The 19547-nt window shown below is 38.7% G+C and overlaps 2 protein-coding genes across 4 annotated transcripts in view; one reads left to right on the forward strand and one right to left on the reverse strand.

Moving 5' to 3' along the window:
* Positions 1 to 3381, forward strand: part of Vsnl1 (visinin like 1) — a 119818-nt gene extending 116437 nt beyond the window's left edge. Inside the window, exon 4 of one of the 2 annotated variants that reach the window (XM_028772233.1) lies at positions 2124 to 3381. In XM_028772233.1, coding sequence (XP_028628066.1) covers positions 2124 to 2321 — 198 coding nt within the window. In that variant the 3' untranslated portion in view covers positions 2322 to 3381. The remainder of the gene's footprint in view (positions 1 to 2123) is intronic. The other variant, XM_028772234.1, reaches the window with a different exon arrangement.
* Positions 3382 to 8698: 5317 nt separating this feature from the next.
* The window catches only part of Smc6 (structural maintenance of chromosomes 6), a 57950-nt gene continuing 47101 nt past the window's right edge, over positions 8699 to 19547 (reverse strand). For both annotated transcript variants that reach the window (XM_028772204.1, XM_028772203.1), the window contains exons 25-27: positions 13826 to 13978; positions 11887 to 11984; positions 8699 to 10749 (exon numbers count right to left, since the gene is read on the reverse strand). In XM_028772204.1, coding sequence (XP_028628037.1) covers positions 10635 to 10749; positions 11887 to 11984; positions 13826 to 13978 — 366 coding nt within the window. In that variant the 3' untranslated portion in view covers positions 8699 to 10634. The remainder of the gene's footprint in view (positions 10750 to 11886; positions 11985 to 13825; positions 13979 to 19547) is intronic.

The raw sequence follows: 19547 nt of genomic DNA on the forward strand, positions 1-19547 counted from the left end.
TTGTGTCCGGCAGTGGTGCCTTGTGTCCGGCAGTGGTGCCTTGTGTCTGGCAGTGGTGTCTTGTGTCTGGCAGTGGTGGTGTATTGCTTCTGCTTCTAGAGCTTTACCCAGTTGAATCTTTTATTGTAGCCCATTCCTTTTCATTCCTAATGTGCTGTCAACAGATGTGTCACCCTGTTTATAATTTGAGAGCACTTGCACTGTGACCACTTGGAGGCTATAGATCTTGCTCTGTACATTCTCATGAAAATTGTTTGCAGCAATGAGCACTCACCATTCTAAGGCACTATTCACAAAAGATTGTGTCTATCAAGGAAACACGTATATTGAGAATTAACGATGGGTAATCAGTTGAGCTGGGGAACTTTTCTGGCTCTGATCGTTCCCTCATGTTAACCTACAGGTCTTTCTGGATGAACTTCTTTGCAAGCTCAGTTTTAATGTTCTCCCTATCACAACAAATTGTGAGTCCCTTGCCAATTGGGATCATTTCATTTTTTTCCCAAATTCCCAAAGCTAGTGTGTATTGACTGTCATCCCCATCCACAGCTTAGATGATCTAAAATGACATATGTCATTTCCTTTCCCGATTGTCTTCCTAATCCCTGACCCTTCATTTACCACTGACCTTTCTACTTCCTCCATTCAGAAAACTAGTAATCCCTTCCAAAGCTTCTCTATCTAATAAGCCTCAAGAATTACACATAGCTGGTTGTATTACTCTCATTGAAAACCACTTAAGAATTCCATTGGAATGCATTAAATTCCTTATCCCTTCTAAAAAAGAACGTTGTGGTCTGCCTTTTGCATCCCTCTCTAGAGTTGTATTCTTCATCAACACCCTTCTTGGTTCTTTTCCTACTGCCTCCCCACTCCATATCCCTCAACCCAACAAATGAAATGGATTTTTTTTTTATTTTAGCTAATATTTGTTGATGCTTTATCATTCAACAAGCATAGCAGTATTAAGCTCTGAAGAAGTCAGAAAAGCATGGGACTTCTAGTTCCATGGGATGTACTCTCTGGTGAGGAAGGCAATGCAATTGCAGTAATTGTCTTCATTAGGGTTTCTATTGCTGTGATAAAACATCATAACCCTTAGCAACTTGGGGAGAAATGTTTTACTTCATCTTACACATCCAGGCAGCAGTCCATTGTTAAGGAAAGTCAAGGCAGAAACTCAGAGCAGAGCAGAAAGGGAGGTCTGAACTGACTGGGAGCTACTCAGGTATGCTGCTTACTGGCTTGTTCCTCATGGCTTACTCAGCCTGCTTTATTATACCACACAGAAATTACCTGCCCAGGGTTCAGCTGACACTGCCTCCTGTGTGCTAGATACATCCCATTAATATTTTTTTTCTTATAAGGGACAACGTTTAATTGAGGCTGGCTTACACTTTCAGAGGTTCAGTCCATTATCATCATGGCAGGAAGCATGATAGCACTCAGGCAGGCATGGCACTGAGGGAGCTAAGAGTCCTACATCTTGTCCCAAAGGCAAACTGGAGAAGACTGTCTCCCACCTGGCTAGAAAGAGGTTCTCAAAGCCCACTCCCACAATGATACAGTTCCTCCAACAAGGCCACACCTACTCCAACAAGGCCACGCCTACTCCAAGAAGGCCACATCTCCTAATAGTGCCACTTCCTGAGCCACACATATTCAAACCACTACAAGCACCTCTTCATCTTAGGAAGATCAGTAAATTAAAGGATTACTAGTTTGTGATTGTAAAACATACGCATTCATAGTTTCAGTTTCTTTTCTTTTGTTCTTCCTCTACCAACAACCCATCAATATTAATAATTTTTTTAAAAAATCATACAAATAATCTGATGGAGGTATTTTCTCAACTGCTGTTCCTCTTTTCAAATAACTCTAGCTTATGTCAAGTTGACAGAAACTAGCTAGCACAATAATAAAGTGTGTATTATATTCTGCCAGGGAAAGAAGTACCAGTTGCCATGGGAACTTAGAACATGGGAAGTAAACCTCTTAGGGGAAAGGGAAACCAAGTTAGGGAGGATAAACAGGATCTAATTAGGTGAAGGGAGACAGGGAGAGCAAACTCTCTGGCTTCCTGGATTTTTTGTAATGCCATCTTCCATGTTCTTTTTCCCAAGGCTATCTATAAGATGGTGGGCACTGTGATCATGATGAAGATGAATGAGGACGGCCTGACGCCCGAACAGCGAGTGGACAAGATTTTCAGCAAGATGGATAAGAACAAAGATGACCAGATTACACTGGATGAATTCAAAGAAGCTGCAAAAAGCGACCCTTCCATTGTATTACTTCTGCAGTGCGACATTCAGAAGTGAGCTGATGTCAATGCTATGGACTGCACAGAAGTCTTGATGTTCCATTCAGTCTGCAGCTATACACACACACACACACACACACACACACACACACACACCACAATTGCTTGGACTACCTATAAATGGACTTGCTTCTTGTGTTTGAAACACTTGTGTGCATGAGAATGTCATTTGCTAATGAATTTTAAAAGCATATATTATAAAACCAACCTGACAACCTGCCACAATGTGATATGTGAAATATCATTTCATTAAAATACATCTTCCTCCAAAGCCTGGGCAGAAGCGTGCTGCGAAGAATTCTATGATTTCTTGTACATGTTTTGCTAATGCTTGTGTCTCCTTGATTATATAATATTAGTAGCACTGAGACCCCCACGGTAATGTAACTTATTATGGGCTGCGTCACCATTCTCCTGTAAAATAGTACTGGACAGACACACAGTAGGGCCCTTGGCTCCCTGTCTGGCCCACACACAGCTTGTATTATCAGTGAATATAAATGTAGTACATTTGCATGCCTTTTGGGTTTGCCTTAATTCTTACCTCATTTGTAACCTCTCAATCTGGAAAGAGCTGTTTTGGATGAATGCAGTATACAACTTTAAAATCCTGCTCAACTATTCAGTAAGTATAACTATCTATATATCTATAGACACAAAGGTATTATTTATCGAAAGTAAAAACATAATAATGGGAATTACTGATTTCTGTTTGATGTTTTAAAGGCTTCCAGAAAGGTGGCAATAGATGTCCCAAATAAATTTCTAATATTTGATTTAGTTCCCTAATTATTAATTTACAGTTTTCAGCTCGATGTTCCTAATAGGAGTCAGCTAGCCATGACTTATTAAATCTACCCTTACATATGTCTCTGGAATTTGCAGAATGACTGAAAGGGGGGGAAAATCACTTTCCAACTTCTCATTCAGCCCCTCCCCCAAAGAGGGCTAATTAATATGGCATGTAACATTTAAAGAAAACAGGAGATTTGTTCATTCTGGAAAACAATGCTCATTATGTGATAATAAACTTTATCTCAGTGTGATTCTGGTGCCAACAATGTGTTATGTTCCATAAAACTCTGAGGAGGCGCATTTAGTGGGTGAGTGGGGTCCTCCAAGATTACGTTCAAAGTAAAAAGCATGCTACTTTTATTCTGTGTGATGGAACAAAACTGACCCTTCTGACCCTGAGGGAAAAATGTCACCCAGAACTCTAAATCGGGCTGGCGTTTTCAGATCACGCCTGGAGATGTTCAGCTTCTTCACACAGTACAGTCTACTTGTGTTTCCTCTGATGGATTGCTCAAGGTTTGCGTTGCACACTAGCTATTAAGCCTTTCAGGGGCAGCTGCTGTGACCACAAAACAAAAACAAGCCACCTACAGGCAAATTCCTTTTAATTAAAGTAACTTGTCTAGAGCTCATTCGTACTTGTATCAAACACTGCAGCATTTTTTCCTTGATCCAGAACACTTCTAATGCAGTGCATCTTTCCCCTATAACCATGTTTCTTTGTTTTAGGACTACTAAATGACACTAGTCATGATACAGTGAATCCATCCACCCAATTCATCCCACAAGTAATTGTGACTAAGCCAAGCTTACTACTTACACATAGGACACCCAGGTACCTAGACTCTGCCCTGAGAGGACACCTCCATGAGTGAAGAGAAACCCTTGCACCCTTATCCCCTGTGCATGGTGAAGAAGCATAGCAGAGAAAGTCTGAGATTCTGCACCTCCCAATACTGTTTTCTCTCAGTGAGGGTAGCACAGGTAAACCAGGGGAGCCACTTGGTTGGTTACAGGAGACTCTGGCAAACCATTCATGACAAATCTTTGCTGACTGCCTATTATGTACCCAACACCACTGTGTGTGTGTGTGTGTGTGTATGTGTGTGTGTTAAGACAGACTGTACATGCTCATGCATGTCAAACACCAAGAAACCAAAGAAAAACACAGCAAGATAAGAGCAAGGAATAGGGGTAGGATATGGTGGTGGGTTTTTCTAGTATGGTGGTGACATTTGAAGACCACCCAGAAGGATCAGAATGAAAAAAAACTAAATGATATGAGGAATTTAGGAAATTAAAATCTTCCACAGGCCCACTCATTCTTTTTATAAGTAAAATGTAGATTCTGTGTGAACAAAAATCCGATTTGCTCTTCAGTCCTCCTTTTATGATTAGTGTAGACTGACTGGCCCAGTTGAAACTGAAGAACAGCCATGTGTGTCCTCTGGGTCAGCATTTCTATTCCTGGTTGTATTATCCACCATGTACCCCCCCCCCAAAGAAAGTCAAACCAAAACAACAAATATTCACAGAAAGAATCTCTGGGGACACATCCCAGGACATCTGTGACGGCTGTTTATGGTATAAGAAATGGAGCCAATCCTGGCTTATCACTACTACAGGACAGGTAAGTAAAATACAGAAAATGTCTCAGGTTGGCACCCCATACACCTGCTGGAGAGGAGACTGGGTATGTACAACATGGACAACTATCATAGATGCTGAGTCAGAGACGAAGAATAAAACCTACCACACAATATAGTATATGAACAAAGGGAAGGCAGCCCACAGAAGGACTGAGTCACATTAGATGAAGGATGGGTGGTAGTGGGGGGTTGTTTCATTACTATTACTCCATAACAGACCAACCCCCAAACACACTAACGTAAAAAGAGCATTTTACCATCTCCTGTCTTAAATGTTCAGCTGGCTGACACTGGTTTGGAGTCTATGCAGCCATTTGCACTTATTTAGTGGAAGGGGTAGAAACGGGCCCCAGGGCACTCTGGGCAGGCTGGGAACCCCAAGAGTTCTCTTCACAGACAGACTGGCTTATGCTTCTTTAAAACACAGTAGCCTGGCGACAGCCAACATTACAGAGATCTTAGCTTCTACACAACTGTCCTGTTAAGGAGGAAATTTTGCCATATATTTTGTGTCACTCTCACTGGAGTTATTGGTTACAAGAAAGCCACATCCTAGCTTCTGTCAAATGAAACAAAGTTCTTGGAGAATATGCAGCGTAGTTTTTTAAACACAGAAATAATATAGGTATATGTTCTTGCTTTAATCCCAGGTGTGGGGATATGAGGCTGCTTTGTGTAGCAGCTGACTATGACTTACCTAGTGCTCTGGCAGGGGTGTGGGTTTGCCAGCTACAGATGGTTTCTTTGAGTTTGTAACATTTGGAATTCTGGGGACTTTTCAGAGGATAGATATATAAAGACTAAAACCCCAGGTTGCTGGTACGGCTGGTTGGTGGTTGTATGCTGTTGGTTGCAGTTGTTTGCAGTTTGTTGTGGTTTGTCAAGTAGTCATGTGCAGATGAGAAGAAAATAGGTATCTATCCTGACAGCCCAAGGAGTCTGACGCCACTAATCAGCAGGAAGTAGTCTAATATATTGTTGCCCCATTTCCTACCCAACTTTATTTGGATATATATATATATATATATATATATATATATATATATATGTATATATGTATATGTATACACACACACACACACACACATATATATATATACACATATACACAGCCCTCCCTCCTCTAGCCTTTCTCTCCTATATTGTATTAGGGGAATGGATTGAAAGGGAAGAAGAGGGGTGGAGAAAGGTGAAAGAAAAAAGAAACCCACAAAGTATCAAATGCTAGTTACAGCCATCACCTTCAAAATACAACATGGCAGTCTAACCCAGATCCCATGAATAGTCTCCCAAGAATCTGTAAGAGCTTCATGCCATTAATAACTTTGGGATCAGGCTTGAGGTCCAGTGTCTTACCACCTAATGACTCCTCAGGTGCAGCACACTAAGTACCATTTTTGACTCCAAGTCCCCTGTACCAAGGGGATAATTATCTCCCTTATTTCCCCTCACACACAGCGTGAAATGGTGATCTAGGTTTAGAACCATTATAATAAACACATCAGGTAGGGAAGGGAAAGCACATAGCTTTCTAATCAATGCCAACTTTGAAGTGCAGCTAGGTATGTCTTATAAGTTTCCTGATGGGGGACTCCAGCCTATTGTCTACATGTGAAGTCTTAGAATTACCAAGACTTTAAGTAGATACAATTGTCAAAACTTTTCTATATTCTGTATGTTTTGCGTGTGTTTGATGTATATACGCACTCTGCATATCTGGTGCACACAGAGGCCAGGTGTTGAATCCCCTGGAATTGGAGTTAAGGCAGTTGTAAATCGTTATGAGGGTTCCAGGAACTGAACTTGGGTCCTTTTAAGTGCTGAGCTACTTCTGCCTCAGTGTGTTTAACAACTTATAAACTCCACGGTCTTGGAAGAGGTTCGCTGTGAAACTAGTATGGAACTCTTAATAGTATTAAGAGTCTTACTGTTTAAAGATAAAGACCCAAGAAACCCTTAGAAAAAGCATTTTGTCTGCAAAGGTCTGAACAGCCACCTTAAATCTTCCTGATGCCATCCATAACAAGAGAAATGCACTGTTTTACCTTTGCTTTTTTTTTTTTTTTTCCTTTTCCAAGTTGAATCCAAGGTGTCATTTTTTAATAGCTAACTTACAGAGCTTACAATAGCGTAGGCCTCTGGGGGCCCCGAGGCCAGATTTTGTTCCTTTTGAGTAGGCCTGACAATGTGGGATTGGTTTTTGCACTGAAGACTTTTTCTGAATTTGAAAAGCAGTGAACATCTGGCATACAGGAATGAGACCCAAGCTTGGTCCCTAGGATGTCACTGCTTGTCCTTATCTAGCTCTCACATCTTACTACAGGCACCAGGCATGGCCAGAAGGTATTCTTCATACAGTATAGACATTCTAGTTTATTATGTGCTGTTTCCTGTTACCCACGTTATCATGAATTCTGTTACTTCACATGCCACTATGTAAAATGGCTAATCTCGGCACCCCCAATTCAATGTTCCTCACCAGAAGTCCCATAAGACTAGGTAGGTTTCTGAGAATAACTTTCCCAAAGCCATTCAGACCTGTGACATTTCCCATCCAGTACTGAATGGATCCTATTTAGTTTTATCTCATAACATTTACTTTCAAGTATCAAAATATATTCTTTTAATCAACAAACCACTCCAATGTCTTGAAAGTCTTCATGTTATCTTCTCTCCCTTAATTCCACAACTCATTTTAGGTTATTCTGGCTTGGACTCTCTCCTACTGTTGATACAGAGGCTCTGAACAGCTATAGTGTAGAGGGCACAATGCATTTCCCAGCAGTAGTAAGGCTTTCCCACACAGGCAATTTAAGCTTCCTCCTGTAGCAGCCTTGAGAAAAGGACCTCAGTCCTGTCCAGCCTAGGGGATCCATGGAAGCATTTGAGTACCCAAAGACAAAGGCAGGAGTTTCATTTTTCACTGCCTACTCAGATCTGGCCTGGGAAACTACATAATTCTACCAGGTTCCATTAGTTACACTCTACCTAGAGCAAGGGGGTGGGGGGGTCTCCACAAAGCAAGGTCCTGGACATGAGAAGGATTTGCTGTGGTGGCCAACTGTGGAATATATTATCTGCTAGAGGGAAATGGGAATGCTGAAAGAAAGCCCATGAGCTGAAATGTGGATTTAACTGAACCTTCTGAGCTGTTCCACTAAGCAGTCACAACTCAGCCACCAGGTTTCTGCCTTCTTTGACATCCCAACTTCAGAAAGGACCAAGATGGGAGCTTCAAAGAAACAACCCCATCCCTGAACATCTAACTTCCTTCCAGTAGGCTCTTCCTGAGGCTCCACCACTACCCAGTAACACTAGAGGCTGGAAACCAAATACTTAACACAGGGTGCTCTGGGAGAACACTTGAAATAACTGTGTAGATGTATTAACTACATTTTCAAGTTCTTGGTATGACTGGAATACTGCCTCAGGATATTACAAACACTTACTCTTTATTCCTACACCTAATTCGTACTCAGGAAACAAAAAATGGGAGGGAAATAGGGTCTTGCTATGTCGCTATCTTGGAACTCATTCACAATGGCCTTTTGGGTCACTCTTCATTACAGCATCTCTGATGATCCAGTGCCATTGCTTACATGGACTTTAAGCATTTGTCTCTACATACAAACTCCAAACACACTCACTGAGTCAGCACTCCCCTACATGAAAGGGAGTGGGAGAAATAAAAACTGGGGAAATATGTAAAATAAGTTGCTTATTAACTTTAGTAATTATACTTTGGCTTACTAAAACTTACTACACTTATCATTTTGTAAATGATTACACTGGGTAAATTTTAAAATCCTGTCTTGGGACTTCTACTGACTTTAGAGCTATATGAATGACATGTACAAATAAATTACTGTTCAGGAAGAGGTCCAAGTTACTCTATTATTCCTTATCCGAGTTTACAAAAGCATGACTTTAATTCATATAAATTTTAAGTTTTATTTTTGGAAGTTACACATACTTTAAAAGAACAACAGCATTTTTTTTTTTGGTTTCATTTTCCAATGGATGTTATTACTCTTTAGAACATTAGATGAAGACTTCAATTATGATTGAAACCAAAGCTTTCTGAGGCCAAATCAATACACTGTCTTCAGCAGGAGATGCTCAGGATCTGAGGGTTTCATTTCCCATAATGCATTGTCTTCAGCAGGAGATGCTCAGGATCTGAGGGCTGTATTTCTCATTCTGTAGAAGTACATTTAAAACTACCACAAAAACTGAAAACACTGAAACTCCATAGCTAATTAAAATTAACGCACTGGTAAGTCTCACTTCATTTTTATTTATTTGGAAAAAAATGTATGTATGTTAAAATAGTTCTGATACAAATGAGTTATACTGCTTATGGTTGGTGGGGAAAGTGTAAAACAATAGTTTTCTCTTTCTTTATTCTTAGACTAGAAATGCTCTTGGATTTTTGGCAACTATTGTATTCTAAGAATACATTCTTCTCCCCACCAAAACAAAACTCACTTTTTAATCAATAAGTATAGAATTATACTTGCTTTTAAAAATAGTACTTTTCTTAAAATACTTCCTTTTCAAGTTCATAAATATGTAATCTAATTTATTGCTGGTAATAAAAGGAATGCTTCTTGCTACTATTCAAAGTTTAAAGGTTAGCCCTAACCCTAGTATGAAACAGAACACAGGCACAAATACACTGTTTTCTTTAAAAAAAAAAAAAAAATCACAAATACCAATTTTTACAGTAAACTGATTGAGAAACATTTTAATGTCTCTAAATTCAGGGTGTGTCTTATATCATTTCACATGAAGTGTAGATTTTGACTCACTAGCCACTAACTAGCTCCTCTACCTGACCACAGGCACTCCCTCCTGGCTTTCTCCAGCCCTGCTAAGCTGTATTTTGAAACCTCGATTTCACTTTCATTTTGAGACAGAGGTTAAGCTGTCCAGGCTGGCCTTAAACTCACTCCATAGTCCAGGCAGGCCTGGATCTTGTGATCTTCTTGCATCTACCACCCGAGTGGATGCACAACCCCAGTGGCTGCACCACCAAAAAACTGAAGGCTTTTACAATTTGGCCACCATGCTACAGGTCAAGGCGGAACCTGTGTCACAGCCATGGCTCGTTCTTTCTTGAGTGGAGGATAGTTAAAGGACAAAGGAGAAAGCACTTGTCACAGATGGCAGTGCTTCAGAGCTGCATAAAAGACTCTTACAACTGATGAAGTGTAGTGATTAAAAACTGTATCCAAATCTACAGTTGTACCACAGGGTTAAAAAACAATGGCAAGCAGAGATTTTACCAGTATCACCAGTCTTATGCAGATCTCTAACACGTAAACATCAGTATGTCCAGCCTAACCAGTTCTCACTCCCTGTATCCCCCATCCCATACTGAGAAATTGCTCTTTCCATAGACATATGCAATTTTTCCCCCACAAACAAGTTTTAAAACTAGACTGTAACAACCTGGAAACGCAAAACTAAACATTAGGTGCTCAGACTTTTATTTTAATTCTTACAAAATACTATAGAAATGAACCCAAATTGAACAGATTATGTACATGTGCATTATGTACAAAATTTTACTCCTGAAAAAATTTATAAAAGTAGATGGTAAAAACAAATAAACGAAACACAGAAACTCCAACGCAAACAAACATAAAGATTTAAAACCAGTATTATGAAATTGGTTTTCACAAGGAAAAGCAATCATAATTTTAAATTCTTGGCAGCAGCTGGTTTTCTAGGCTTATTTACACAATCGATGGGTCATATTAAAGGAGCTTCTTTAGAGTACCTCTCATCTCATTTTATTTCATTCACCAGTCCAATTGATTCCCCCTCACAATCTTTCAGTACGAGGGCAAGGCACTAAGCTGTCAACTTGCATTGTCATCTTCCTCTTGAGTCACAGGTCGGAAGGGCAACGTGGTTTGCCCTCTTTCAGGGTCAGACATTCGAAGAATTCTAATCAGTTTACTTGAAGGAAGTGAGCTAGAGAAAGCAAAAACAATCACTAAATTTCCTCACAAGGATTTTACCATTTAATGCTCATCTAGTTCATTTCCCTAGCTCACTCACCCTAGGTTCAATTCCCAACAATATGAGCAATCAAAACAAAACAAAACCCCACCTCCCAAAACTACAACAACAAAAAAACCCCAAACTTCTTTCTACATCCTATTTGTTTTCAATTTGGATGAAAAGAAAACATTTTTCTATATGTCAGCTATTTTACACTCTTGTTCTTGTCTGGAATTACCTGGATATTCCAAATCAATCAGGCAGAGGATTCCTGGGGCTACTTTAGAACAGAGGACCAACCCTCAATGGTAAAGGATGAAGAGCAGAGCAAAGCTATTTCGAAGACTAGTGTTTTTGAGTAGCCAAGAACGAAGAGTAAGGGATCTTAAATTGTTTCTTTGTCTTACAAATAGAATTACTAAAATCACTTTGTATTAGTTGGTCAAGAAAACTACAGAGGAGCAAATTCAAAGTACAAGCAAGTTAAAATTACATTGTAGACCATTTGTTTCTTAAAGAAGGTTTGAATGAAACCTTCTTTGACATGAATCAAAGTATTAAGCATCTAGGAAAGTAGAAGACAGTAAATCTGCTGAGCTAGAAAACCAAGTGACCACTGCCCACCCTTAGCCTGGTCACTGTTGCATTTACAAGTGAAAACCACGTGGGTCCCATGCCGTTTTCACTCAAAACTGTTTTGACGAGATTCTTGTGTGTGTGCTTGAGTGTGTGGTACATATGTATCTCCCATATAGAAGATTTCTTTCCCCATCCCCCTTGTTATACAGTGTGTGTGTGTGTGTGTGTGTGTGTGTGTGTGTGTGTTCAGAAAAAAGAAAATGCTTTGAAAGGAAGACCCACTGAGTCTCAGGATACTGGCTGTTTGCGGATGGCATGCCTAATGGCAGGGCTCATAGGTCTAGGCCTGCGGGAGGATGAGACAGCTCCATCTGGGAGGTGTGGCAGGGCTGTGTATGTATCCGGAGGGATGTAAGTTACGTATGTCACTTCTACACATGATCAAAATGCATACAAATAAATTTGTGTGGGTGGGTGGGTGGGTGGGTGGGTGCGCATGTGTGTTCACAGAAAGGTTTAAGAAGTTACCTCATGCTTTGAGGGGTAAGCAAGATAAACTGTCTAAAACGTTGGGAATCTGCCATCTTAAGGATCATGTCCATCGCAATTCTCCTATTAACCATATCCTGAAGAACAAAGATAAAAGTTAGGATTGGTTTTGCATCAGCTATTTCTATAAAAACAGCACGCTTTGGGCTAAAACAAATCTCTAGAGTTTTATTCATTACATGCGATGCCAAGTTCATCTATGAAAAAAAATCAAAAACTATAAGGGGAAATTAACTGAATAAATATTCTCCCCATTCGTTTCTACGGTCTCCTCTCTCAGACACAAGTAACAAAACACTAAGAAACTACACCAACAACACAACTATTACAAAGTAAATGTTTAAGCACAAGAATAGTTAATTACTCAGGATAAGAATATAAAATTTGCCTGGTTTCAAATTTATCAGGTTTCTGAGAATTTAGAAAGTGTAGCAGTCACAAGGCATCACAAAAAAGGCACCATCGAAAGACAAGCACAGTTCAATACATAACGCATGAAAACATACTAGACAGAGGCATGTTACTTTGAAAGTTACAAACAGCATAGCTAAAATTTTTGGAAGATACTACAGTATTAAGGATCTCAATGTTACCTTACAAAATTAAACACTTTATGTATAACCACCTAGGAGTTTTAAAAGGGTAACCACAATCAGGTCTATTTTTATAAATCAACACTCTAGTAAAACATGTGAGGGGTGGGCTACAGAAACCACAGGACACAAATCTGAGCGTCTAGGAATAGGTTATCACAGATGGAGGTAAAGGGACAGAGGTACCAGAGCCACCACAGGGAAAAGGAAGGAAAGGGTAGAACATTGAGAACAGGAATAATCAAGGCCAGGGACAAGTTCATCAGATGTATATAATCTTGAAGCTAGGTGACTAGGATGGTAATGATGACTTGTCATTAACAAGATAAGACATTTAGAAAAGAAAGATGATCTGAGAGGAAGATCCACTCAAGTCTCATACACACTGAGCTCAGAATGCTGGCCGTTTACTGGATGGTAGAATGAGTAGTGGGGCACACAGGTCTAGACTGCAAATATGATCAGGACAGGAGACCTCCATCAGATAGGTCTATAAGCCTGTGTGGAGGGATGTATGTTATGTTACTTCTACAAATATGTGACCAGGGAAATGACAGTACTGTAAAATGCAAACAGAAAATGTCAAACACTCAATACAATCAGAACTAGAGGCAGCAAGGCAGACTAAAAAGGAGATACTATAGAAGGAAATCCAGAAAGAGTATAGTGGAAATAAAACAACACATCTCAAGGGAAGTGGGACAGGTTTCAGGTACTCCAATGAATAAAGACCAGGCTCATGAGTGGTATCTGATAAATGAATGCTGCTTTGGAACCAGAGACTAGACAACCGTGTATAAAATAGTAACGGCACATATTAGACATAGAATGTCACCTGAGCCTCATCGTAGCCCAATGAGGTAGTGAATCTTCTACTACCCGGAAAAACTGAGACACCAGAGCCACTGGAATAACTATAGCAGCTCTTGGTTTCAAAACTTTATTTTTTTAATCTTTAAAGTCGAATGCTCTTGCATCTTTGTTACTTTTGCTTTCTTTCTTTTTTTCTCTTTTTTGGAAAGTTTGGCCATAACCAAAGGAGTCAGTCAACAAAAGTCCCTGAACTTTATGATCACTTTAATTTGATGACAATAAGCTAGGGAAGGAGACCCTGCCAGGTAGACACTCAATATGTACACGGTGGTAGGAAAGCTCAAGTAGGGCAGGGTCTCTGGAGGACAACACAGTAACCATGGAGAGAACTCAACTACAGGGTCTTCCCAACCACTAACATCACAAACTAATGTGGGGAAACAAACAAAAGACTGCTCTTTTCAAACTGTTCCAACCAAATAAAAGTTAGAAAACTTAAAATTCAACAGTACCATGTAGACATCAAACTCATCCAGGCATCTGAAAGGTGATTCAGCAATGGACCACAGGGAAAGAATGAAGCACACTGTGGAGAAAGAGCGTTCACCACCGGACAAAGCACGCATGTCATTGAAGGAGGCTTTGTTTCCCTCTCCAGGCTGAACCTTTAAGGGTGATCACAAGGAATAAATTTATAGTTTAAAGAGACAGAAAGAAGGGGTAAAGCTAAGATCATTTAGCAGTATGAAAATACATTCAAAATATTTTATACTTTAATAGGTGTCCAATTTTTGTTTCACTTTAAAAGAATCAAACTGAAATGCTGAAGAGATGGCTCAGTTAAGATGCTTTACAGAGGACCCAGTCTCATTTCCCAGCATCTACACGGTGGCTCATGCCTATGTGTAAGTCCAGTTCCAGGGATCTCATATATTCTTCTGGCCTTCTTAGGCACTAGGCATGCACTTAGTGCACACACGTGTAATGCAGACCCAAAGTCCATACATATAAAATAAATATTTAAAAGAAAAAAAAAGCAAATTGAGTACTTTTTGTCACTTTAATGAAACCTAACATACCAAAATACCAAAGCTATGGCAATAAATCCAATATTTAATCAAACATTATTTACTAAAATAATGATTTTAAACTAGTTCTTCTGAAATTGTTACTGCATTAAACATTTCAAGTAGTGAGATAATTTTTCATTACTAGAATTACAGTGACATCTAGTGGTTACAATGCTTTAATAATTACAGATTCTCAAAACATAAACCCTCTTGAAGAGCCTTACCCAATAATAAAGGAAATGGATTAAAAAACACTTAAAGTGTGGGGGTAGGGATCCTGGGAGGAAAAGAGGGAAGGGTAACTGTGGTCAGGATGTAAAATAAATAAAACACAAATACATAAACATTTTTAAAAACCCTCCATGAGAACAGTAAAAAAATTTAATGATATTAAAAGCATATCTTCTGTATAATTTCCTGAAACAATAATATAAAGTAACATAAGGAAGCATACTTTGAGAAGAATTCAGACATACTATATCTATCTAACAAATAGATCTTAACAAGGTGAAAAGAACAGTTTTATATGTCAGATATATGTTCTCAAGTGAGCATATATTCATTTTAACACTGTAAGAGGCTTACAAATTTTGAATTTAAATGTATATCTATTGTTGAAGACACAATGCCCCGGGGTAGGGATATCTTATGAACACCTAAGCATTCATCTTTCCTTGAATTTATGTCTGAAAGTAGACAGGTTTTCAAATTAATGTCACTTTCTTCCCAGCAGCAATGTAATAGTTCTGATCCTATGTCCTTCTCGGTGTTGCTCATTTCACTCGTCCTCATTAGGGTACGACAGTCGCTAATGAAGCATACATTTGTATCTCTCTGATGACTAACAATCCTAAGTACTGCTCACGTGCTTATCTTCCATTTCGGTAAATCCATTTAACCTAAGTCTTTGTGATTTTAAAACAGGTTCAATCTTTTTTCTTTTATTATCCTCAAAAAATTCTAGATTAGTTCTTTTGTTGTATTATATACCAAAAATTATCCTTCCCCAGGCAATAGTATACCTTAGTAGTGTTGCTTTTTAAAATTGCTTTTTGTATCCTATTTCAAAAATCTTCATGAAAATAGTTTTTTATTAACAAGAAAGAATGGCACTTGTTAATGGAGAATAACATGTTACTTCTACACATTTTGAAGCATATACTAGTCAAGTCAGAATAAGTAGCATTTCTATCCCCTTCCTTGTATGTGGAGCTTTTGAGCATCTAGCTCTCTTCCAGTTTTTCTTAGACTATCTACTAGTAGTTTCTGTGTCTAGCAGTGGCCACACTGCTGTGGAACACTGGGACTTACTCCCATCAAGCTGTTTTAGTACTTGCTATTTCTTCCTCTCCCCTCCCCAACTGTTTACACATTAACTCTTAAACTTCCCATGAATATGTGCTATTTGATCTTCTATGTGTGGCTTATTTAATGTAGTATCTTCAAGTGTTATCCATCTTGATGCAAACGTCAGGATTTCATTCTTGTTCATGGCTGAGTATCACTCCATTATGCTTATCTACTATATTTTCTTTATGCATCCATCCGGAAGTCTATTGTTCTACATTTTACTTTTATCAGTTTTAATCACTTTTTACACTAAGTGTGAGATAAAGGTTCAAAGTCATTTTCTGTTTTGTTTTACCAAAAGGATACTCAATAATTTGAATTCAGTAATTCATGAATAATCACTCCTTAATCATAGGTTTGTAGTACCATCTCTGTCTAGAAGAGGGGCCAGTTCAGTCTGCTTTGCACTCCAGTGTTGTAGCCAATGGACATGTGCTTTCTCATCTCATCTTCTGCTCCCAGTTCCATGAGATCTCTGTGTCTAAATGCATTATTATCGTCTACCTTCCCAAGACACATCATTAATGTTGGACCTACTTTTCCTCTTAAATATGTACAGAGAGCTACACATTCCCTTCTAAAAAGCATTACATTGTCTCCTTCAAGTTTTGCCATTTTTTTTAATTGTTGCTGGAAATTATCTTCAACTTCCCATGTGGTTTATTTTGATTCCTTAAATCATTTAGACATGTGCTGTATAATTTTATAAATTTGGGGTACTTTAGGGTTTTCTTATTTCTAATTTCACTCAATTTTGAAATATATTCTGTGTAACTTTAATTCTTTGAAATTAATTGAGATTTTGAGTGAAGACAGTGGTCTATGCTAAATGTTCCATAGGTAAATGTTTCACAGGCATCACAAAACTACAATTCTCCAGTGTTCTACACTTATGCTACTGGGTCAATTCGGTGAGTACTGTAAGGCTTGTATAACTTTACTGACTTTTAGCTTAATTTTTTCCATTAACCACTGAGAAAGGTTCTAAAATCCCCACCTATATTTAACTACTTTGCCCTTTAGTTTCCTCAATATTTCTGTATTTTTCTGAATATGCAAAATCCACATTTTTAAAATTAACTTTCCAGTATCATGAAACACTCCTTTTGGTCTCTAGTGATCCTGTGTGAACCTGATTTTGTCATCGGTAGCACTTTGCAAGCTTCCTTATCTAACTGCAAGACATTTCTTTGCTCTATATTTTTACTTAGGATCCACCTCATATATTATGGCTATATATTTAGAGTCTGTTTCCTTTTAACAGACTTTGACTCATAATCTTATACACACAGACAATCTCTTTGCTTCTAATACACCTCTATTCCACAAAGGCCTAATGTAACTACTGGTAACTTCAGGTTTTATTTCTCCCTACTGTGTTTGTCCTTCGTGTTCTTTGTTGTCTTTCCTCTTCTGTTTATTAGCATAACATGGCCTCTAATTTGTGTTAATCTTGTCTGAGCATTGCAAATGTGATTAGATGTACCTGGATTCTCACTAAGCAGTTTCTTTTTCTACTTCTCTTATTCGGTATGCCTTCTCTTAACATTCTTCTAGTGGCTGCTCTAGAGACAGTGTAGCGCTGATGTTTTGGTTTACCATAAATTAACGCCACTTCCTAAAATGTCAACCAATCTCAGAACAGATAAGTTTGATGCTCTTGACCCTTAAGTATTTTGGTTCTGAATGTTTTTCTGTTCTTTGCTCATTTTGTCATCCTTAGTGGAACTCCAAATTCGTACACACAATACCTACTGAGTATGTCCTTTCTGCCTCTTCATCTCTGCTATGTGGCTTTTGGTTTTGTTTTATTTTGATGTTGCTTACCTAAGATATTGCTTTCTAACTTACTTGAATTTAGTTAAATTTATCTTTAGCTACATTTAGTTTGCTGTTACGCCAATCACTGAGTTTTTCACACCAGGTAATTACATTTTCAAAGTTTTAGAACCCATGTTTCATGTGGATTACAAGTCTGTGTTAAAACTGCACCTTGCTTATATCTAACTTTTATTTCATGAAACTACAATCTCCTGTAACTACTATCAGGGGTTGGAGTCTACTCTTGGTTTCCTTTAAGTCACATTTCCAAGCTTTATTGATCTGCTAATTTTTACTACTTTGAGATAAAAAGAATAAAATAAATAAAACCCAGTAGGACCAGCACGATGGCTTAGCATGTATGGGTGCCTGGGCCAAATCTAAATTTTATTCTTAGAAACTCACATGGTGGAAGGAAAGAAAAAACTCCTACAAGTTGTCCTTGGGCCTGCATACTTACACTGTGGCATGTAATCTCAAATAAACGCAACAAAACCTTTTTAATTTTGTAAAGATACAATAAACTGTACATATCTAAAATGTGAGATTTGATTAAGTTTTAGAAGTGTTTATGTACAAAACTGCAATTCAAAATCGCTTTTTAAGTATCCCTTGTGAACCTTCAAAATCTCTGCTTGGCATCATGGATCTGTTTCTAATAGAACCTTACTATCTGTGACTCAGCTTTCAGTTAATGGAAGTCTTCAAATACTGTTCTTCCTTTTCAGAGTTATTATAATGATTTTAGCATTTTATATGCAATTTTTGCATTTCCATATACATATTTGGACCAGGTTACCAATTTCTAAAAACAAAACAAAACAAAACAAAAAAAGTCTGTGGCTATTCTGATATAAAATGTTAGCATTTCTTCTAGGCTCCGCCCAACAGTTACCTAGCAACAGCCAGGTTTCCTATAGCTAACAGTCAGGTTAGCAAGCCTGGCTTGCTATGGAAGGACTGTTTGGCTTCCCTTTCTCTCTCCTTCCCTTTCTGTTCCCCCCATCTCCACCTTCCATGTGGTCCCAGACAGCCTTTTCCCTTCTTGCTCTTTCCTCTCTCTTTCTGTCCCTCTCTGTCACCTTCTTTTCCACACTGCCTTGTCGCCCTCCCTTCTCATGCTCCAAATAAACTTCATTTTATACTAGAGCCATCCTATGGCTCAGGGGTAGGGGGGTGGATGAATACCTCAGCATGGGCCAGCTAAGGCATCCCCTCCCACTGCATCACACTGCATTTTACAAAACATACCACAAACGGTGCTGAATCTACAGGCCGATTTGGGAAGAACTGAAATATTGACATGCTGAATTGTGTGTTGTATGTATACATGCTTATATATGCACATGGGTGCATATACATGTGTCAGAAGTGTTTTCCTCAATCAGTCTCCTTTAGTTTTTTGAGACAGAGGTGCTTATTAAACGTGGAGCCCACTGACTCCGATTTGTTAGCCGCATGAATTCACCTGACTATATCTCCAAAGCACTGGACTAGTGCTTAGCGGCTGGCATTTTATGCAATGCTGGAGACCCAAACCTGAGCTCTAATGCTTGCACAGCAAACCATTTACTCAATGGGACATCTCCCCAGGCCCTGCAGGGTCTTTTGAGTCACGAAAACCACGGATTTCTCACTTAGGTCTTCATTAATCTCTCACTACTTTTGTTTTTTAGCTTTTCAGAGAATAATTCTAGACATTTTTGTCAGACTGCTTTGTTTTACATCTTAATGCTGTTATAGATTTTGATCATGTTGCTAATATATAAACATACAACTCATTTTTGAATGCTGACTGTGCCTGTAACCCTCATTGCTACAACCAATTATAGTTGCTTATTTTGTAGATGTCACCAGGTTTTCTACACAGATGAGCATATTAACTATAAACGTAAGGAATTTTATTTCCTTTATAATCCATTTCTTTTGTTCTTTGATTTTGGCTAGAATAACTGGTACAGTAATAATAAATAGTAAGCACGAGCAACATGGC

Source organism: Grammomys surdaster, unplaced genomic scaffold, assembly GCF_004785775.1.
Source record: "Grammomys surdaster isolate TR1022 unplaced genomic scaffold, NIH_TR_1.0 212, whole genome shotgun sequence".
NCBI lineage: Eukaryota > Metazoa > Chordata > Mammalia > Rodentia > Muridae > Grammomys > Grammomys surdaster.